Raw genomic sequence first — 20326 nt, 5'->3', positions numbered from 1 at the left:
TACAAGACCAGATTGCAATGGTTCTTACCAAGTCCCTTTTAGCTCCATTCTTCAGTAAATTTAGATTTAGTCTTGGTGTAGCTAGTAAATATGAACAACAACAAACGTAAGTTCAACAAAGCAGACAATTGAAGCAAGGGCTTGCAGCTTCATACTTAGCAGTTCTATTAGTTAGTAGTTAAGGCAGTTAAGTTTGATTGTAATCTGTTAAGTTTCAATTAGAGTATTAGTCAAGAATTTGTTGAGATTTATTGTTAGCAGAAGTTCTTGACTGATTCATTCACTCTCCTCCTGTATATATATTCATAAGCTTGATCCTATTAATATCAAGTGAGCTCAAAATATAAAATGAGGAGATATTTTTATTCTTTTGGTATTCTTTGCATATCCAAACAACTCTCGCAACAAGCATTCGCTGACGTTGAAAAATATTACCAAACTGGAAGTGGTTCCAGAGTTTTAAATCAGTAGTCACTACCGCCAACGTCTCATTAATAGCCCCACCCGAATGACTCTAGCTCGATTGCAGAATCTCCTTAAACTTAGAACGAAAAAACCAAGCTCCCCTAAAACAGAAAGGAGTCATCGCTCTTGTCGGCTGAGCAAAACCCTTGATATCAAGTAGAATAGGACAATGATCAGATTTAACCCGCAATAAATGAAACACAACCACGTTCGAAAACGAAGACTTCTATGGCGCATTACAATAGACTTTACCAAGCCTCTCCTTCATCGAATTCCGACTGTTAGGCGACTGATATCAAGAAAACTTTGGACCAATAAACCCCAAATCTAACAACTCACAATCCTAGAGTACCTTCTGCATACGTCGAAACCGACCACAATCAGCCTGCCAAAAATTCGATTTTTCCAAAAATATAACTATACATAATCATTTTCATTAAAAAAAATCTAAACAATCTTTTATAACTTAATTTCTTCTCATAAATAGACTGATGACATGAAAAATCACATATTTAGTAATATATATAAAATGGTATAATGTACATCACATTCAAATATGATTAACATAAGCAAATTCAAATAAAATCACAATAAATGATGGTGTTATTTAGTTTTTTAATATAAAAAGTAAAAATAAAGAGGGTATTATTATTTTTCTTCCTTTTGCTACTCTTTTTCATGCTTTAGGGTTTTGCTTGAATTAATTCTCTTTTTGGAAATTGAATTTGGTACTTTGACTAGAAAGGTCTAGTCGGGCTTTTGTGGTTTTGGGTGATTTCAACGTTGCTTTCATGGTCCGTTGGAAAGCTTATGTGAAAATACTTTTCAAGTTTATAACTACAATTGATTTATTATATAGTTATGAGGTTCCAATTCATTTTAATTTTCTCTTCTTTTTACTAAATTAGATTTTTTTATGAAACGTAAATTTAAAAACTTAAATATTCCTATAATTAATTTGATTTTTTACTTAAATTATAACATTTTGCATTTAAATATAAAATTTATTATTCATAACAAATTTAAATAGGAATTTTTAGTCCCTTAATTCGAGATATTCTAGAATATGTGAATTACCCTCCTCAGAGGAAAAAAATTATGAGGAATTTAAGAATTATATAGTTATCACATGGATATATACAAAAGGAAGTTGAACAGAAAAAATTAAAATTAAAATTGTTTAACATTTATTTTGTAAGATTGCATCATGTAACGTTGGAGGTGATTGAGCAAATACAATCAACTTTATCGTGCGTCTCCTAATCTCTTTAGCTATAATATTAAGTATCTCGACACAAATCGAAACTTAACATACTAATTTTTTATCATCCAATTACAAATCTCCAATCTCAGCCAAGAGATTCCTCTCTCTCATTCTCTAATATTAAATCCACCGTCGTTTTACTATCTTTAACAATAATACACATTATTTATACAAATAACATCTAAATGTTTGAGTCTCGTATCAATTTATAGATATATATATATATAATAATTATTATATTATGTTTAGAATATAATTTAAATACTAAAAATTCGGACAACCAACTGTTACTATCTAAACCCAACACAATTAAATTAAATTAAGGACAAACTACATCATTAGTCCTTAAATTGTGAGTAACTTTTTAATCATTTAATTAAAAATTATAATTTAATCACTAAACTAGTTAAAATTTTCATCACTAAATTATTAAAATCAATATTATATATCTTTTTCTATTTGCATTATCTACACTAATTAAAAGCAACGCCACAAATTTATTTAATTAAACTTGAGTCTAAAATATGTACTTTTACTCATCAACGAATATTAATAACGATCCCGAACTGTTGCTTGAAACTGACCGACAGAATTTAAAGAAACAAACTTAATACCCTAATAACTTAAATAAAACTTTTGAATAGCTAAATTACTTAAATGAAAACTTAAGAAAAAATTTAGCTTTTATACTAATGATAATAATGTAATACGAGGATAGAACATAGGATAAATTAAATACATTTAGACTTGAATATTCCAAAAATTAAGGTCTAATCATCCGATTAAGAACCATGAAGGCATGAACCCCCTGAGATAATTTTATTCAATTTCCTTTTATTTAAAGCCAAACTTGCCATCACTTATCCACAACATTCCAAGAAGGGTACCTAAAAAGGGCATGGATTCCCTTCATGGTAAGGTGGCATACCACCAAGAGTTCAACTACTAAAACATACCATTTTTCTTAAAAACCTAAGCACTAATGCATTGTTATAAACTACATAAATCTAATTATTTGTATAAGCATCATGGCTTATTCCTAACTAAAAGGAAAAACCGAAAACATTGACCATAATCGGTCAATCAAGGTATCCTAAAGTGCAGATTGGAAAATCATCTCTGCAAGTTCCTGCAACAAGACAACCAAAATTTTCATTTTAGATTTGGTTCATACTGGCATTACATGCTATTTTCTGTTTATAGATTGTATACGGGACAGACACAGGACGGATCGCTCCGAAATGGAGTGTATATAAAAGGTAACACTGAATAAGTCAAAAAGTTTATATGAAAAGCATTGCTTTCTGTTATATTTTATAGTTAGAAATTATAGTTCGTAACGTAACAAACAATCTAATATGAATAACTCGCTATTTGGTCGGTTATGGGCCATAGGTCATCACAGTATAGCATGAAGTTAAAAAAACTTGTAAACATCTTTTTTGAAGTAAAATATCTACCTGCTTGGCTGAAGCAACCTTGGGCTCTCCCCATTCCATGGCTTTCTTCTCAAGCATTTCAAAATCAGCTTTACCAGCCTGTTCGATGATGGATTACTTATATTAGCGATTCTTCCATGGGAAAGGCCAGACTTTAAGCCAAAGGAGAAGTTATCATTTAAAGAAAAAAAGAAAAAAGCATCACCTCAATCTGGGCACCAAGTTCTGTGTCAAAGCTAGAATATCGTTTACGAACAAGCTCAGCCAAAGAACCATCCTATAATGAGGAAAATTATTAATTAATATATGAAAGAGGGGAGAAATAGGCATTTGGTTAGAAAGCGGAGGGATAACTTTGATATTGTATTACCTCAATCAGTTTAGCAGCATTTCGGAGTCCACGAGCCAAGGTGTCCATTCCACTAATATGAGCAATGAACAAGTCCTCAACATCTGTACTCTCTCTCCGTCTACAAAACAATAAAAGGTAAAAAGATCATCACAAGTGGCTCAAGATAACAAGAATCTAGGTAAACACAACACAATTGTAAGAAAATAACGAAGGAAATGTTTACACACAATTTTGCATCGAAGTTGAAGCCTCCTGGTGCTAATCCTCCCTGCCACACACAAATGTGAAGAGTGTAAAACAGTAGAAAGTCGAACACTCTTTTGAAGTTTGAACTATCAAAAGAAAATAAAATAAGAGTCCGCCGCATACATTTCTTATCACACTTAGCATAACCATGGTTGCCTCCCCGACATCAGTCAAGAACTGATCTGTGTCCCAACCTGTATCACAAAGAAATCCATATCTTCAATGTTAAGAAGATTGTAATCCCAAGCTCATAAACATGAAATAAGAATATTTTGTAAACACTAGGAAATTTTTAAGTTAATAATTGATCGTACCAACTTGAGGATCCCCAGTGTTTGCATCAATATTTCCTAACATTCCATTGATTCTTGCAGTCTCAAGATCATGATGGCAGCTGCAAATTACATAAGCACCATAGGTTGGCAGAGGAATTTACATGCAAGCAGTTGTGGGGAAATTTTACTTGGAAATGATATGCAAATATAATTCGAAGGCATGGAACACAACAAACCTGTGACCAGAGAGTGTCGCATGGTTACACTCAATGTTAAGTTTGAATTCTCCTGCAAAAGGAAATAGTGGACAGTACGTTAAACGTAACCGCCTACCAAAAGAGATAATACCCAGATAGATCATAGCTGGACGACGCCTTGTTTTCCTTCTAAATGAAAATGGACCTGACCAACTAGAAATTCCAATTTCTGGAAAGCAGCATGGTTTTGAAGCCAAATACTAAACAAAATTATCTAGTTACTTGGCTCAGGTTTAATTGCTGGATATAAATATGCGTTCAACATTAGATATGTTCAACTTTTTTGAAGTATGATCATGTATGAGAAGGAAGGTCCTTGGAGGCACAAGTGTCGGATACAGGTTCTTCAAGCAAAGTAAAGTGTAAGCAAAATAGGGTTCTACATCACAAAGTATTAGAAAGCCTAATAAATTCCAAATTAGTAACTCTCTGGACTGAGGACTACAATCTCTCATCATATAATTTTTTTTCTCAGCCAGATGATTTTACCCTGTAATCATCAGGTTCTTCAATTTTTCTGGTCCTGGTATAAACTAGACCTAAACACTTAAGGTATGCTTTTCAAACCGTGCATGCAGTCTTGTTCATGAAATCAGTTATTCTTTTACCAGGCAAGAGTTAACCATGAAACAAATCCCTTCAAATACACAAGTTTAGATAATACTTTATTTAGCTATGCAGCAGTTATCAAAAATCGTCTAGCAGGCAATGTTAGATTCCAGACAAGAATTCATTAGAGCTCACCAAGCAGCCCATATTTATGCAAGAAGTTAAGTGTTGTTGCAGCATCCCAGTCATACCTGTAAATAAATCAAGCAATAATTCATATACAGAACAGCAAACTTGACTGCTATTACTAATTGAGAAAGGAAGGGATTGTCGAAACATACTGATGTTTGGTAGGTTCTTGAGGCTTAGGTTCAATCAGTAGAGTTCCTGAATCAAAGAATATTCCATCAGAATTCCACGAAAAAATAAATAAATAACTACAGAAAGACAACCCTGTGGCCCAGAATAGCATAATTTTTTTTGTCCCCCTCCTCATCACCTACATTTGCTGGAAGGGGAGCTAGCATACAGTCTTAAGATTGTTATAATGGAAAATTACCATTGAATCCAATCTTCTTCTTGTAGGCAGCAGCAGCTTCAAGAAATTTTGCCTGTCAAAATAAATAATTGAGTTGCATAGTTAATAACTAAGACGCCACATTGGAAACTTGAAGAAGAACGTTTAATCAGGAAAAATGCATAAAATAGAGCAAACATTTTAAGTAACATGAAACTAACAGCTGACATTGAAAAACTTTATTTAGCAGATTTCCAAGTAAGAAATGACTAACAAATATACCATATGATCAAGCTCTCTTTCCATGTCTGTGTTCAAGAGTGTTTGGTATCCCTCACGACCACCCCAAAATACATAATTTTCTCCCCCGAGATAATGTGTCACCTATAGGAACAGAAAGCAAAATATAAAGCAATTAACAGACATAAGAACAACATAACTGTAATCTAAACACAAAATGCAATAAGTTTAACCTCAATGTTATATAGAAGTAAAAGCCCACCTCCATAGCTTTCTTAACTTGAGCAGCAGCATAGGCATAAACACCCAACTCAGAGCTGAAAAGCAAACGCAGAAGTAAGAATTAAGTTCATCAAGGGAAATATGCAAATCACTTAAGTAAGGATACCTTGTAGCAGCACCATGCATGTAACGAGGATGCATAAATAGTTGAGCAGTACCCCACAGTGGACGGATCTTGTCCCCCTGCATGGTCAAGTAACAAAGATATTCGGGAAACATATAACTTAGTCTTGTATCAAACAAGAGGGTTTAAAATTTTGAGAAAAGGGGAAAAAGAAAAAGAAAAAAGAGGAGGATAGGTCTCTACTTGAGACAAGCAATTTAAAACTTTTTGCAAATTCAGAAATTACCTGAAGCTCTTTAGCAAGTGCCACAACTTCATCCAAGTTTGAATTAGTTTCCTACAACGAAGACAATAGAAAAAATGATCGATAAACAATTGCCAAAAAAAACCAATAGGAGAGGAGGGCTGTTAAGAAAGTTTAGTCAAAACCAGTTCATATTCAAGCATTTAGATATGAAAAGCAACTTGAAGAGTCAATAAGAAAAATATCCAACCTTTAGTGTTTTGCCATCAGGAGCAATGTCCCTGTCATGGAAACACCACCTATCAACTCCAAGCTTGTTTAGGAATTCGAAGTTGGCTCTCACTGCAATCGTTTCAAAGAGGAGCAAAGAATGTTACCATCCTGCAGACTAGTATTAATCAATAAGCACAGATAGGGAGGAAATAACTATCAATCTTACTTCTTCTTTTGGCCATAGCAATGGAATTGGTACCATCTTCCCATGGCCAAGCCTTTGTGGGTGCACCAAAAGGATCGGCACCTGTTCCACGAAATGTATGCCAAAATGCAACACTAAATCTCAACCAGTCCTAAACAATTGACAACTAGTCAGCAATCATCAACATCTTAATAAATCTTATACATGTTAAGAATGGGAAATTTGAAACTAACCTTCATTTTCTTCCCAAGAATCACTTCTTCTGCATTGTACCATTTGTATGAAAGTGGATTCTTGCTAGAAGGACCCTGCAGTCAAAATTACTGTTAAATAACAAGTATTCAAATAATTAATGCTATGGTAATCAAAAGTGCTTTGAACTAAGAATGTATTCCAGATCTTTAATAATATATCTCGAACAGAGAAAGATGCAAGGTTTCAAAACACAGAATATATTCAACCCTTTAAATTATTCAAAATATATTCAACCCTTTAAATCCTACAGGGGAAGTAACCCTTTTTGTCGCTGTTTTAGGGTTCCAACTCTAGAGAGTCGATATTCACCGATATTGACTATGATAACATTCATTTCCTCTGCAACTACAACAAATAAGACCTAAGTTAAATCCTGCAGGGGATGTAACTCTTTTACCTCATACTTAATTTTAGGAACTCCAGGGAAAAATTCCCCTTCCCATTCACCATCTTCACCACATTTTCCACCGAGATCAGCAGGGCATGTTTCTGGTACAGCATTCTACAGGCAAAAACAATTCCAATTCACAATAATTAAAAATTGGAAGCAACAAGTACATAAAGAATAGATTTAAACATCACAAATTAAAGTTCTTTTACCACTATTAAAAAGGCAGCATTCATAAAAAGAACTAGTAATAAAATCCTCCCAGCCATACTTTTATGCGTTACTATTATGCGAACTGAACCCTGCAAAAAATAACAAAATAATAACTATAAGTAATCCAATCAAAGAAAATATATTTAAGAATTATTCAGATCACCACATATCAAGTTAGCATCAAAGGAAAAAAAAATTTTTTTAAACACCAGAAATAATAGTCGGAACAACCAATAGTGCTGCCGACAGTGACAAAAAAAAATCACTTTGCATGCTAAAAAAATAGTATCTTTTCTTTTCCTGATGAATACCCATCGTCAGATACCACATAAGAACAACAAAATTTTTTAATGACTAAACCCATAAAAATCATTGGTTAATAGCAAATAAAAAAAAAGACCCTTTGAAAATCGAAAAAAATAATAATAATCGAAAGAAATAATGGCAGAAAGTATTAAACAAATATAGAGGACATACAGATTTGATTAAGAAAAAAAGGGTTTTGATAAGAAGAGCAGAAACAAGCACTGAGGATGATGACTCTGTATTTATAGCTACATTGAATTCATAATTATATGAAAATTATTATTATATTTTTTTGGATAAAGATTACGTGTCTCACTGTCACCGTTTTCGGATGGTTTTCCTTTTGTTAATCGGATTCTACATGTTTTTAGGTCTAAGTTAGATGCTAAAACATGTTATTCTTTTTAAAATAATAATAAGGGTAAATTGCACCAATAGTCACTTTTGTTTACTTCAAGTTACGTTTTAGTCATTTATGTTTGAAATGTTACGTTTTAGTCACTTATGTTATCGTGTTGTAACATTTTAGTCATTGAGCCATTAATTGTCGTTAACGGTATAACGGTAAGCTAATGTGGCGCATTAAATCATCATTTCAAACAAAAAAAATTAGGTTAAATTATACAATTAGTCTCCATATTTTTTTCATTTTGAGCAATTTAATTTTTTCTTTTATGTTCTTTTAACTTTCTTGTTTTTTTTCATTATTTTCCATTCTCTTCTACTTCTCCCTCTATTTTCCTACCTTCTCCATTTCTTTCAACATATCAGGAAGTCGAATTGGTAGTGAAGAAAAAAGCATGGTATGGGTTTATGGGCTTTGGTTATAGGCAATGATGGTTTTCGACTTATTTCTTCATTGCCAATTCGGCTTCTTGATATGTTAAAAGAAATGGAGAAGGTAAGAAAATAGAGGGAGAAACAAAAGATAATGGAAAATAAAGGAAAAAATTAAAGAACATAAAAAAATTAAATTGCTCAAAATGAAAAAATATGGGGATCGATTGTATAATTTACCCTAAAATTTTTGTTTGAAATGATGATTTAACGTGCCACGTCAACTTACCGTTACATTGTTAGAGACAATTAATAGCTCAGTGACTAAAATGTTACAACATGATAACATAAGTAACAAAAACGTAACATTTCAAACATAAGTAACTAAAATGTAACCTAAGATAAACAAAAGTGATCATGGGTGTAGTTTACACTTATAATAATAATAAAACACTAAAATATATATTTTTAAAATTTAATTTTTTTAAAGAAAAAAGTGTAATTTTGTAATATCAAGTTGTTTGTTTTATCACTTGATTTATTTTGTTATTATAATGATAATTTTGATTATCTTATGATTTTTGAATTAAATTAACGGATATTATCAACACGTAATGAATTTATTAAATTTATTTATTTTTAATAAGTAATGCATATTAAAATGTATTGATAATTTTGAGTTTTTTTTTTTTGACAAAGAAGAAAATAAAAAGGACAAATTACATCACATAACTCATTTCCCCAAATGGGTATATTTATAAAACTAGTAATCATTGACTATCCAAATGAGCCAATTTGACTAGTCTATCAGCTTCTTGGTTCGCTTCTCTAGGAATATGACAGATGCTCTAATGTTGAAACCGAGGAACCCGCTGAAGAATTCTCCTAATCAAAGCAGAATTTGATCATCTTGTGAGTTCCTCCTGCACGACAGTAGCCACTTCAAGATTATTCGTCTGAACTAACACATTATCGTAGCCTCAATCAATCAAGATGTCTAAGCCATCTAAGATGCCTTACAATTCAGCCTCGAATACTAAGCAACTCCCTAAAAATTTGTTAAAACTCAAGATCCAATTCCCAACTTCGTCTCGCACAATTCCTCTTGTTGAAGCAGAGTCATCCACAGACCTTACGAAATCATCAATATTCAAGTAGACACAGTTTCTATGTAGATTGGAACACGAAGTTGAAGCCTGAAGTAATATCGTTGGGCCCTAGCTGCCATCATGAACTATTTGACCCAGCTATAGGAGACCTTAATAGTGTCGATACTATTCCAAGACATCCCTTGAAAAATAAAGAGATTGCAATTTTTTCATATGCGCCGTATTAAGATCTCAAAAAAGCATTTCCAATCGACTTCTCCAAATCCCAATTCATGTTTGTTCTGCAGGTTTAAGACGATCCATTCCTGCAAACTACCTGTTTATATAACTTTTGGTTTATTCGTATATGTATAAACTTGTATTGTGTTTATATATATATTTTATATTGTATTGTATTTTATTATATTTTAAATATTATTTTAATTTGGTAAAATATATTATTTTAATATTATATCCGTGCTGTACTTAATTAGTATCATATAAAGGATTATTAATTTTTTTAGCGTTTTTCTAACTTATAAATAAAGATATGAGTCCTTATTTATTTTTATTCTTTAAAATTATAATATATCTAATATTTAATTTAGATAGAGATTCACTTACATAGGTGTAAATTTAATTTTATATATTTTTACATTTAATATTTTAAAGATCTATTCGTTAAATTTATAGATATAATTGTACTTGTTATGCATGTAAATTCTCGAACCAATCCGATATCTTCATCGTATTGATCTGTATATATTAATATTTATTGAATGGTTGAATTTTTTTGTATAAAACAAATAGTTAGCAATTTCTCATGTACGTCAAATTTGACATGCATAATATATATGAATGGAATAAGAAATATGACAGTGGATGATTAAAATATTAATCATACAAAAATATACAAAAGGGTATAAAACTAAAGTAGATTTACACCGTTGTAAGTGGGTCTTTCCCCTTTAATCTAATCTAAGGTAGCGTTTGGTATGGTGGAAAGTGATAACTTTTTTGGGAATTTAATCCATTGGAAAGTGATTCCAACATTTGGTATGTCAAAAAAATTTATTTTCTTTAGAATCTAACTTTACCTTAGGAATTTCCTCCTATAATAAAATATGGGAAAATTACTTTCTGGTGTAGGTTGAAAAGTTACTTAACATAACCAAAGAAAGGTGATATCCATGCTTCCTCTCTCTTTACAATTTATGTTGCCTTATATGCTATAGCAACTTGGAACTGGCTTCCTAATAGCCAGTGTGATTCATTCAGTAAGCAGGAAGACTGCAATCCTTCTAAGAAAAGTTGTCAAGATGGTTGAATTTGATTTGGACCAAACAATCTTTAAAGAGATAGTAAAGCACGCTGAAAAGGTACATGGTAGATCCTTCCTACCATTCCTATCCCTGATTTTTCAAATCTTGCACAAGCAAAACCCGTGAGTTGTCCGTGCCACTAAGCAATATGAAAAGCCTGTCCCAGAGCTCAAATTCTCCCATAAGTGCCTAGAAGGCAAGCACACAACCAATGAACCAAAGGAGGAACCAGTTGGCATTGATGATTGACGCATTGCCAGACTTCGAGCTGAAGCCAAGATTTGTAAAGAAGATCAAAGACAAGCAAAAGAACCTTTGAGCTGAACTTCACTCTCTTCCTGATGAAGATTAAGTTGGCAGTCTTGTTGATCAAAAAAGGGGAGATGAAAGTCAACGGGATATGCTGGTGAAAGGGTTGATATCGTGCTACTATTTATGCAAATGTTGTTTTTTGTTTAAAGAACTTTTATTTGATTTTGGGATTTTTTAGGATTGTAATTTGAACTTAATGCTTGTGGTGGATGAATATTTTTGTTTACATTGATTGTTTATAATTTCCTAATTCATTAGCTTACTTATTTACAATTATAGTTGTTTGATTATTGATTCCAATTTCAAACTAAGCATTGATGGTTAAATTATTTAAATTTTTTTCTAAGTTAAGTTGATTGGATTAAAGGGAGTATGCTAAGTGGGAGTTGTTGATTGATTGTTGAATAAACATCTTGTCTTGTATGTGTTTTGTTCAACAAATTGCCAAATGGGGGATTATTGAGATATTTGAAGTTGCTGCAATGTGCTAAGAGAAGTGTCCATTTCCTCTGCCACTTTGGAAAACTAGCAATTTATTGAACTATATCTTTGGGTTTTGTTAATGTTATGGAACAAATCAAACCCATCAATGAAGATCAATTCACTTGGAGAAACTTATTTAGAAGGTCGAAAAGGATCAAATTGAGTATATCAAATCCCTTGGATAGAGGAAGTTGGATCGGACCAAAACGTTAATGACTTAGCTATCAACAGTCCATGTTTACCTTGGTTATTAATATATATTGTATTTAGCTATTTTAGCTTTTGCTTAGTAGGGATTGTGATGAATCTTTATTATGTTAGTCTCAAAAACTTTATATACTTATGAGACTTGTATAGGTGCATTGATTATTGAAAACACTTATTTGTTCGAGTGCATTTGAGATTGTAAAACCTTAAAGCTATGGTTTTACAGACTAAGTTCTTAGGGAGAGAATTTGTGATGAGAGATCTAGCCTTTGAGGAGCAAGAGTGAGGATTCTTCACTGGAGTGCATTAGAATTATATTCACTTTGTTGTATTTGATTGGAGATAGTAGATTCTTCTCACTCAGCTAGACTCCGTAAACGTAGAGAAACTAAACTGCATAAACAAACTTTGTTGTTCCCTATTTTGTTTGTGCTTGTCAAGACGCTTGTTGAAGTACCTACTTTCGCTGTCACTTTTTCTCATACTTTATTTCTTACATAGTAACTGTTTCAGACCAACATTTACTTTACATGAAAGTGATATCTTTGAATATATATATGTAACACCCCTAACCCGTATCCTTCCCCAGAATAGGGTTATAGAGCATTACCGAAGTTTACAAATGAATTTTCAGACATTTCATTTCATCAAGCATTCATATTTATAACCAATCAAAATCAAAACATTTATGAGCTAACATTAACCAACTTAACTTATACAAGTCATTATAACCAGAATCCAATCATCCAAAATTACCGATAGAATCAATGAATAATGTGATATATCTCCAACAAGCTTCCAACCCAATCGAGCTTCTGATAATCATTTCAAAACATCTAATAATTATACATATTACCAATAATAATTCAATTCCAAACAAACATATATATAATATTCATTACCAAATAGCATTCAATTCAATTAAAATTATACAAAATATAGTTCATACGAACTTACTAGGCTAAATTGCAGAAATACCAAAATTCAGGGACATTTTGAAAATATTCTATTTTTCTCGAATTTCCACCCAAACTTGATCTAAATTAATATTTCATTCAATTTAGTAATTTAAATAATAAAACAATTCATTTAATGCAATTTGGTCACTTTTTGATATTTTTACAAATTTACCCTTAAAGTTTCACATTTGTTCAATTTTGTCCCTGAACCTAAAACATGTAAATTGGTCATTCTTAATGAAAACTCATGCTAGTTGAATAATCATATATTTTCCTCCTCCTCCTCTCCATTCCACATCCTTAATGTATATAGCATGCTTATAGGTAACATTATCTATAATTTCACCATTTACTTAAATATTCATTCAAAGCTGTCCACTTGAGTCGTAGTCACTAAATTATTTATATCTTGAGCTACAGAACTTGAAATTAGAATATGTTAATTTTCTCTGAAACTAGACTCACATATCTTCTTACCATAAAATTTTCAGAATTTTTGATTTATCCAATAAGTACAGTTTATTCTTTAAAGTCATCTCTATTCTGCTGTCTGACAGTTCCGACCCTTCTTCACTAAAAATGAATTACATAATTGTACAGATTTCAGATGACGTTTCTGTTTATTTAATTTGAAAATAGATTCATTAAGGATTATAATCATATAAATTATAACTCATAATTATTTTCTTCAATTTTGATGATTTTTCAAAGTCAGAACAGGGAACCCGAAATCATTCTGACATTATCTCACAAAACCTATTATATCTCATAACTTACAATTCCATTGCTTACACCGTTTCTTCTATGAGAAACTAGACTCAATAATATTTAATTTCATATTTTTTCATCCTCTAATTCAATTTATACGATTTTTGGTAGATTTTCAAAATCAGACTACTGCTGCTGTTTCAAAACTATTTTAGTGTAAAATGTTGATAACTAAATTTATAACACTTTCCTTTCCTTTCTCTTCAATATTTTCCATCACTTTCTCTTATTTCCTTTACTAACATAACAAGAATATAGAACCTTATATAATGAAACTTTACCTTAACATTAATTTCCAACTTTTTCAATAATATCAAACTCAAAAGTATATAAAAATCTTGATGTTCTTACCTTATGCCATTGATTTCAATCTTTAACTTGATTTTCTCCCTCCTCCATCTTCTATTTCTTGAATCTAACTTGATATTCTAGCTCCCCATAGTCTCCTTGTTATCTTTATCTCTTGATGGATATGGAAATTCTTTTGATTTCTAAGTGAAAATGGTGAATTTTTGGTGAAAGGACCAAATTGTAAAGAAAGCAAAGCTTTCTTTCTTCCCCTCTTCTTCTCACGTTAATGCATGCAAAAATGGTGGGGATGGATGCTTTTCATCCTTCTTTCCACATATATATATACTAAATAAATTAATAATAATAAAATAATATCATAAAAAAATCAAATTAAAATATTAATAAACTAATATTTATTTATTTATTAATCTAAAATATCTCCAACATCATCATTATCTTCTAGATTTCTCTCTATTCTAATTGACCATTTTGCCCTTTATTATCTTTTAAAATTTCATCCTTGATTCATCACTTAATTTGGTAAAATTGTGATTTAGTCCCTCAAACTTCTTCACCTTTTTCAATTTGGTCCTAATCCATCCATTTTTCTTAGTTTCTAGATTATTCCACCCTTAAGATATTTACACTATTGGTCCTTCAACTTTTTCATATTTACACTTTAACCCCTCAATTTTTGAGTATTTACTCTTGGGTAACAAAACTTTTCTCACTTTTGCAATTTAATCCTTTCTTGGATTAATATGTCATAATATACTTTCCAATGTTGACATAACTCAATTACCCTTTTTATCACTTTATTTCCTTATTTTACCATATCAGTATTTTCATGCAACCTTCCTATCATAATGCAACCCATGTCATAATTTTAAAATAAATTTTTCCTTGTCGGATTTGTGGTCCCGAAACCACTGTTCCATCTAGCCCCAAAATCGGGCTGTTATAATATATATATATATATATATATATATATATATATATATGAGCCAAATAAGTAGCTAGCTCTATATGAGCTAGTCATAGAGATTCAATTGACCTATAATTTATTCATTTATTAGCAATGTGAAATTACTAGACATTGCAATCTACCAATAGATAGTTTGTGGTTAGTGTGGCAATGATGAGGTTGGTCGTAGAGAGGAAAGGTGGAGGTGATGAGAAGCAAATTAGTTGGTGAGGGAGCTATGGCGTGATTTAGTAGGTTGGTGTTAAATGGAGGCTTAGATTTATGGATCGTGTCGAGAAGTGGAGGTGAGTGGGATGGCTATAGATGCAAGATAAGTTGATATGTTAGTGATTATAAAATAATTTTTTAAAAAAAATTTAATGACCTAACCATAAATTTATGTAAATATAAGTAACCAATTTTAGAATTTATCCTAGACTTTATATAATCAAATCATCTAAAAGCTTTTGTAAAATTCCAAGATATCAAAAGCTAGAGACATGTAACATTGAAAAAATACAAAAAAACGATGACTTCATTGATCACTTTCTAAATATAGATGAAGATATAACAACGTATTACGATTCTCAAATAAAGTTGTACACGTAAATTTCTCGTGATAATTTTATTACAGAGCCAACTTTCCATTTATAATTTATTTTTATATTATAAAATTTTATGTCAAAAATATATTTTGAAAAGTTGTTTATTAAATAAAAAAATTGAAGTGTTAACGACTAACGACTTTTGTATAATTTTTTTATTATCAATTTTGGGTTTCATCTTTAAGTTTAGCGACAATGCAAGGTAATTGTTTTAGGTAAGGTAAAAATGAAATTATAAAATTTTGAAAGGATTAAAATAAAACTTTTTATTATGTTAATTTTAATTTTATAAAGTTTAAACGATAATTTTACTAATAGGAATGATTTACAATATTTTTCGAAGTCTATAATTATTGCCATAAAAAGTATACATGATATAAAATTATACTTCTAATGATTGTTAGAACCCTAAAATGTATTAAACTTATCTTGATTTTGATGGGCGTCCACTTAATAATAAAATATTATTATTATTTAAATAATTTTTAATTTTTTTATATTTGAGTTAGTACTTAGTACCAATCAACTCATGACAACAATCCAATAATGAGCATTACAATATCATAGATAAATATTACATAGTTTATAATGAAAAGTTAAATTTAAATTTAATTATCAAAATCCTTTCAAAAATAATTATCAAAATATATAAATAATATAAAAGTATTTTTAATATTTTATTATTTTAAAATAGTATAATAGATTTTTCATGTTGGCCTTGGAAAACAAATACTCGATTAATCCAAACTTATAACATGTTTTTATATAGAGGTATAAATATGTAATTTGATTTATTTTTAATATATGGTTAATTATTGGTAAAAAGTTCTTTTTAGTCCATCTTAATTTTGAAATTGAGTAAATTGGCGTCTCTCGAAAAAAAATCAAAGCAATTTAATTTCAAACCATTTCGAACGTGAGCAACTAAAGACAATTAATCACGGTGTTAATATATTTTGTCAATTGTACATAATTTTGATTGGTATAACAACACATTTAGCCCTTAGTATTTATATGTTTTGTCAATTTGGTCTTAATTCTAAAAAATTCAACAAATTTAACATCAATATTTACACAAATGTTACAGGCTAAATTTGTTAAATTGGGACAACATTGACAGAATGTCTAAACTTTGAGAGCTAAATTTGTTATCATATCAATAAAAATTGCGTATAACTGACAGAAAATATTAACGTTGAGACTAATTGCCCTTAATTGCTCACTTTCGAAATTAACATGGATTAAATTGCTCTGATTTTTTTTAGAGGGAAAAGGGCAAAAGGAATGAAAGATGATTTTATTAAGGAGTACAGATTAAAGCAACAGCAATAGAATAGCCTTGTAAGGCCAAAGATGGGCAGAACAATATTTGATGTAGGCAACGGAGAAACAACAACCATTTAAAAAGACAACCACCAAATTAAAATAGAAATTGAAGGCATTTAGTTGACCATTCATTTCCTATCATCTGCTAACACACCAAGCAACACATCCTTATAGGCTCCTTTAACTCTCTCTTTTATTTTGTCCTCAAACTTAGCAGCGATTCCCTTCAAATCTACGTCTTCTTGTGTTGCAACCAAGCGAGTCAGTGCTTTTTTTGCATCTTCCTTCGCATCCTCTCTTAAAGCTGTATCGAAAACCTAGAGATAAAGAGAATTTATCAAGATCAAATATGCTTATGAATAAGATTAGATTTGCTCTTGCATCCAACTCGAAGTAAAACATATTAAAATGTAATTTGAGCCAACTTGAATCACTAAAAGAGCAAAAGACCCATAGCTTAAGGTTTAGACGTTAATTATGTTACCCTGGTGAAATATGTTTGAGGGGTGCAGAGGCATTCCACTGTCTCTTTCAAGAGCAACTCAACTTCAAGGTCCTAAACCAAAACCAAAAGCAATACAAATAGAAATTAGAAACTCCATTGATGGATGAATTATCTTGTATTTTTTGGGTTTGTTTTTGATTACCTCAGTGATGGTTTTGGCAGAAATTTTCTTGTATTGTTCATAGACTACTTTAAGATGAGGCTTACTCCTTGTAGTTAGAATCCAGATAACTTCATCCTCCTCCATAGCCTTCTTCTTATGATCACCATTATTATTCTTGATTGCATTTAAAAGTGCTTTGGCCTCCGATTTTGCAGCGTCTTCCTTCACCTTTGGTCCTTCATATCTGTAAGCACTCACCAGTGCCACCAACAACTGCTCAAAACAACACATAAATCTAATTATTCCGCAACATAACAAGTTTAAAATATACAAATGTGTAAAAAATGATGGATGGACCTTGCGCTCGGAGCCCTTAACGTGGGAAGCAAGATCTTCCTCGATGGAACGGTCGAAGAGGGAATGGTAGGCTTTTCGGGCACCCAAAAGCTGATCGGATGATCGGGTGCATGCTATTTCAACAATCACGTTATAGTGTGGAGGTCCCTTCTTCAACGCCTTTTTCAACAATCGAGCATCTCTCTCCCATGGATGCATCAGCGAAAGCACCACAACATCCTGATGTTTATATTCATAAATTACTACAAATTATTTTATTTAAGCTTTACGATCACAAAGTCAGATTATACAGCCAATGAACTAGATAAGAATATATACCTTAAATAGCTTGAATTCAGCTTTAAGGCTCTTGATGGCACTGTCGTTCCATCGCTCAAATTGACGTTCATCCTCAAGGAAGAATTTGGAACATCCTTTCCTCATGGATTTCTTGTGCTCATTTTGTGATTTTGTCAGTATTGAAACTAGTGATTTTTCATCAACTCCAATCCCTAAATTAATTAAAAAAACAAAATTAACTAATCTATAACCTTCGATACTAAAGGTTAATTAGCAATAATTTGTCACAAAGGATGACATATAATTCTTGTAATTCCAAATTTAGTAGGCTTTAACCTTTAAGGACTTGGCTATCCGTCTAATCCAGGGCCTTGCATAGGGGTGATATGAATTTGGGTCGCCTCATATTCTGACACAATATTTTGTTATTTTCTAATACTAGTATGAGTTCGATTCAAGCTACTGATATTAGGCTAAAACCTTGCTTTACTAGTTGAGTTTATAATTAAATTCATGCTGTAAACAAGTTTAATTTGAATATGATGAACAGCCATTGTGGACTACAATGTTAAATACTAAAAAAAAAAAAAATAGCTCAACACATGTTTAGAAAAGAAAATGTTTCATTTCCCCCATTGGAACAATGCAAAAATTAATTAACTCCAGCAGATTGAGTCTTTGTCCGAACATTATAGTATCTAGTTAACTTATGAGTTAAGTAATACCAACTTAATTAGAACTTATATAAAGCACCGTTAAAGTTTTTATCAAATATTCTTTTAATACTGAATTCAATTTATATCACCTATCATTTACTCCTAATATGGAATTAAAATTTATGAATAAAAAATTATTATCATATTTTATGGATATATATATATTTGACCTACATTTACTATATTTATAATTATATATTCTTTATTTCATAATTTATAATTTCGGATTAATTCAAAATGTCTATAAAAAAAGGTTATAGGGAAAGAAGATATGAAGAACCTGACAAGGCATTGTTGAGAACTTCCACTTCACAAGGATTAGCCATTTAATTTTCCTTAATCTAAAATAGAGTTTTGGAGTATGAAAGACAAAGACTTGACACTCCAAGGTTCAAATGCCTTTCATTTATATCAACCTATGAGGTTATTTTTGTCAAAAAATTCCCTCAAATTTAGGATATTTTTGGAAGATTGCATATGGGAATTAAAGGAAAAGTAAAAGATATATATCTATATATATATATATATATATAGATATAAAGAGAGAATAAAGAAGCAATAATAATAATAATGTCGGTAATAAACTTATAATACATACATAAGCAATTGTAGTTTATTATCAAATCTGAAATTCATGCATCTCATAATACCTTTAATACTTATAATAAATAGGTTTTGAAAAGCATGCATGTTGAATAATAAAAGAAAAAGCAGTTGCATGTGCATGCCTTTACACTTCTTTTTGTCATTAATTTAATAACCAGTTTCCTTTTCTTTTCATATTATACTAATAATTAGCATGCAAAATTATTTAACATTCGACTTCCTTATGATTTATGTAAATGCGATGCCACATATATTATATATTATGCAAATGAGATGCCATTTTTTAAAAAACATTTTATTTTTAAGTTGTACGTTTCTTGCTTCTCTCAATCTTCCTTCCTTTTCTGATATATATTATGTATCGAGAGACTCTTGTATTAAAAGTTGAATTGTATTTTTATTTTTCACTCATAAAATGAGTAAATTAATCTCTATATGTTAGATCAAATAGCAAATTAGTTGTTTCATTAAAAATTTCATCTATTTGTACTGTTAAAAACTGAAGTGATTGATAGAACAATAAAAAGTAACACATGTGTACCTCATTTTGATTTATAGAGATCAATTTTAACATCATAAATGTTAAACAAAAGACCAATTTATTTTTGATATAATATATAAAATTAAATTTTTACTAAAGAAATAAAATATAATTCATGTATATACCAACTTAGCGGTGAAGCAACATATATGTATCATATCAGGGCATTAATTTATTATCGTTTTATATATGTATCATATTGGAGCACTATTTTTTATTACACTTCCATTTGAATCTTGGTTTTTGAGTGTCAAAACGAGGAGCTTTTAAGTCTTTAATTACTACGGCAAGGGTGTGTTGACTTATTGGGTAAATTTTGGGGACTTAGTAAGATTTTTTTAAA

At 30.7% G+C, this 20326-nt stretch overlaps 2 protein-coding genes across 3 annotated transcripts; both read right to left on the bottom strand.

Annotated features, from left to right (window-relative positions):
• Positions 1-2511: 2511 nt before the first annotated feature.
• On the bottom strand, positions 2512-8092 carry LOC105770482 (xylose isomerase). 2 transcript variants are annotated; one of them, XM_012591699.2, is made up of 21 exons: positions 7946-8092; positions 7468-7557; positions 7265-7369; positions 6846-6920; positions 6634-6763; positions 6445-6536; positions 6237-6287; positions 5993-6069; positions 5867-5921; positions 5647-5748; positions 5407-5458; positions 5189-5234; positions 5043-5098; positions 4278-4329; positions 4081-4160; positions 3890-3960; positions 3748-3788; positions 3539-3638; positions 3374-3445; positions 3190-3267; positions 2512-2858 (listed from the first exon to the last, which is right to left on the bottom strand). In XM_012591699.2, the coding sequence occupies exons 2-21, from the start codon at positions 7522-7524 to the stop codon at positions 2823-2825; spliced, it is 1428 nt and encodes a 475-aa protein (XP_012447153.2). In that variant the 5' UTR covers positions 7525-7557; positions 7946-8092; the 3' UTR covers positions 2512-2822. The 2 variants fall into 2 exon arrangements, with proteins under 2 accessions (XP_012447153.2, XP_012447150.2); XM_012591696.2 differs by lacking the exon at positions 7946-8092 and adding an exon at positions 7700-7798.
• An 8740-nt stretch (positions 8093-16832) lies between these two features.
• Positions 16833-19204, bottom strand: LOC105765923 (annexin D4-like). The gene is made up of 6 exons (XM_052631685.1): positions 19117-19204; positions 18160-18332; positions 17842-18060; positions 17524-17757; positions 17361-17432; positions 16833-17193 (listed from the first exon to the last, which is right to left on the bottom strand). The coding sequence occupies exons 1-6, from the start codon at positions 19160-19162 to the stop codon at positions 17005-17007; spliced, it is 933 nt and encodes a 310-aa protein (XP_052487645.1). The 5' UTR covers positions 19163-19204; the 3' UTR covers positions 16833-17004.
• Between the last annotated feature and the right edge of the window lie 1122 nt (positions 19205-20326).

This window comes from Gossypium raimondii, chromosome 5, assembly GCF_025698545.1.
Source record: "Gossypium raimondii isolate GPD5lz chromosome 5, ASM2569854v1, whole genome shotgun sequence".
Lineage (NCBI taxonomy): Eukaryota > Viridiplantae > Streptophyta > Magnoliopsida > Malvales > Malvaceae > Gossypium > Gossypium raimondii.
This window is presented reverse-complemented; position numbering and strand designations above follow the sequence as displayed.

Coding starts and splice junctions, on each gene's coding strand:
- LOC105770482 (XM_012591696.2), bottom strand. CDS start 7,798: ATGTGGTATCTGACGATGGGTATTCATCAGGAAAAGAAAAGATACTAT. Junction 3,639..3,747: donor TTCAACTTCGATGCAAAATT/GTGTGTAAACAT, acceptor ATTGTTTTGTAG/ACGGAGAGAGAGTACAGATG. Junction 2,859..3,189: donor AGGTTGCTTCAGCCAAGCAG/GTAGATATTTTA, acceptor GTCTTGTTGCAG/GAACTTGCAGAGATGATTTT.
- LOC105765923 (XM_052631685.1), bottom strand. CDS start 19,162: ATGGCTAATCCTTGTGAAGTGGAAGTTCTCAACAATGCCTTGTCAG. Junction 18,061..18,159: donor CTGAATTCAAGCTATTTAAG/GTATATATTCTT, acceptor TATAAACATCAG/GATGTTGTGGTGCTTTCGCT. Junction 17,194..17,360: donor CTCAAACATATTTCACCAGG/GTAACATAATTA, acceptor CTTTATCTCTAG/GTTTTCGATACAGCTTTAAG.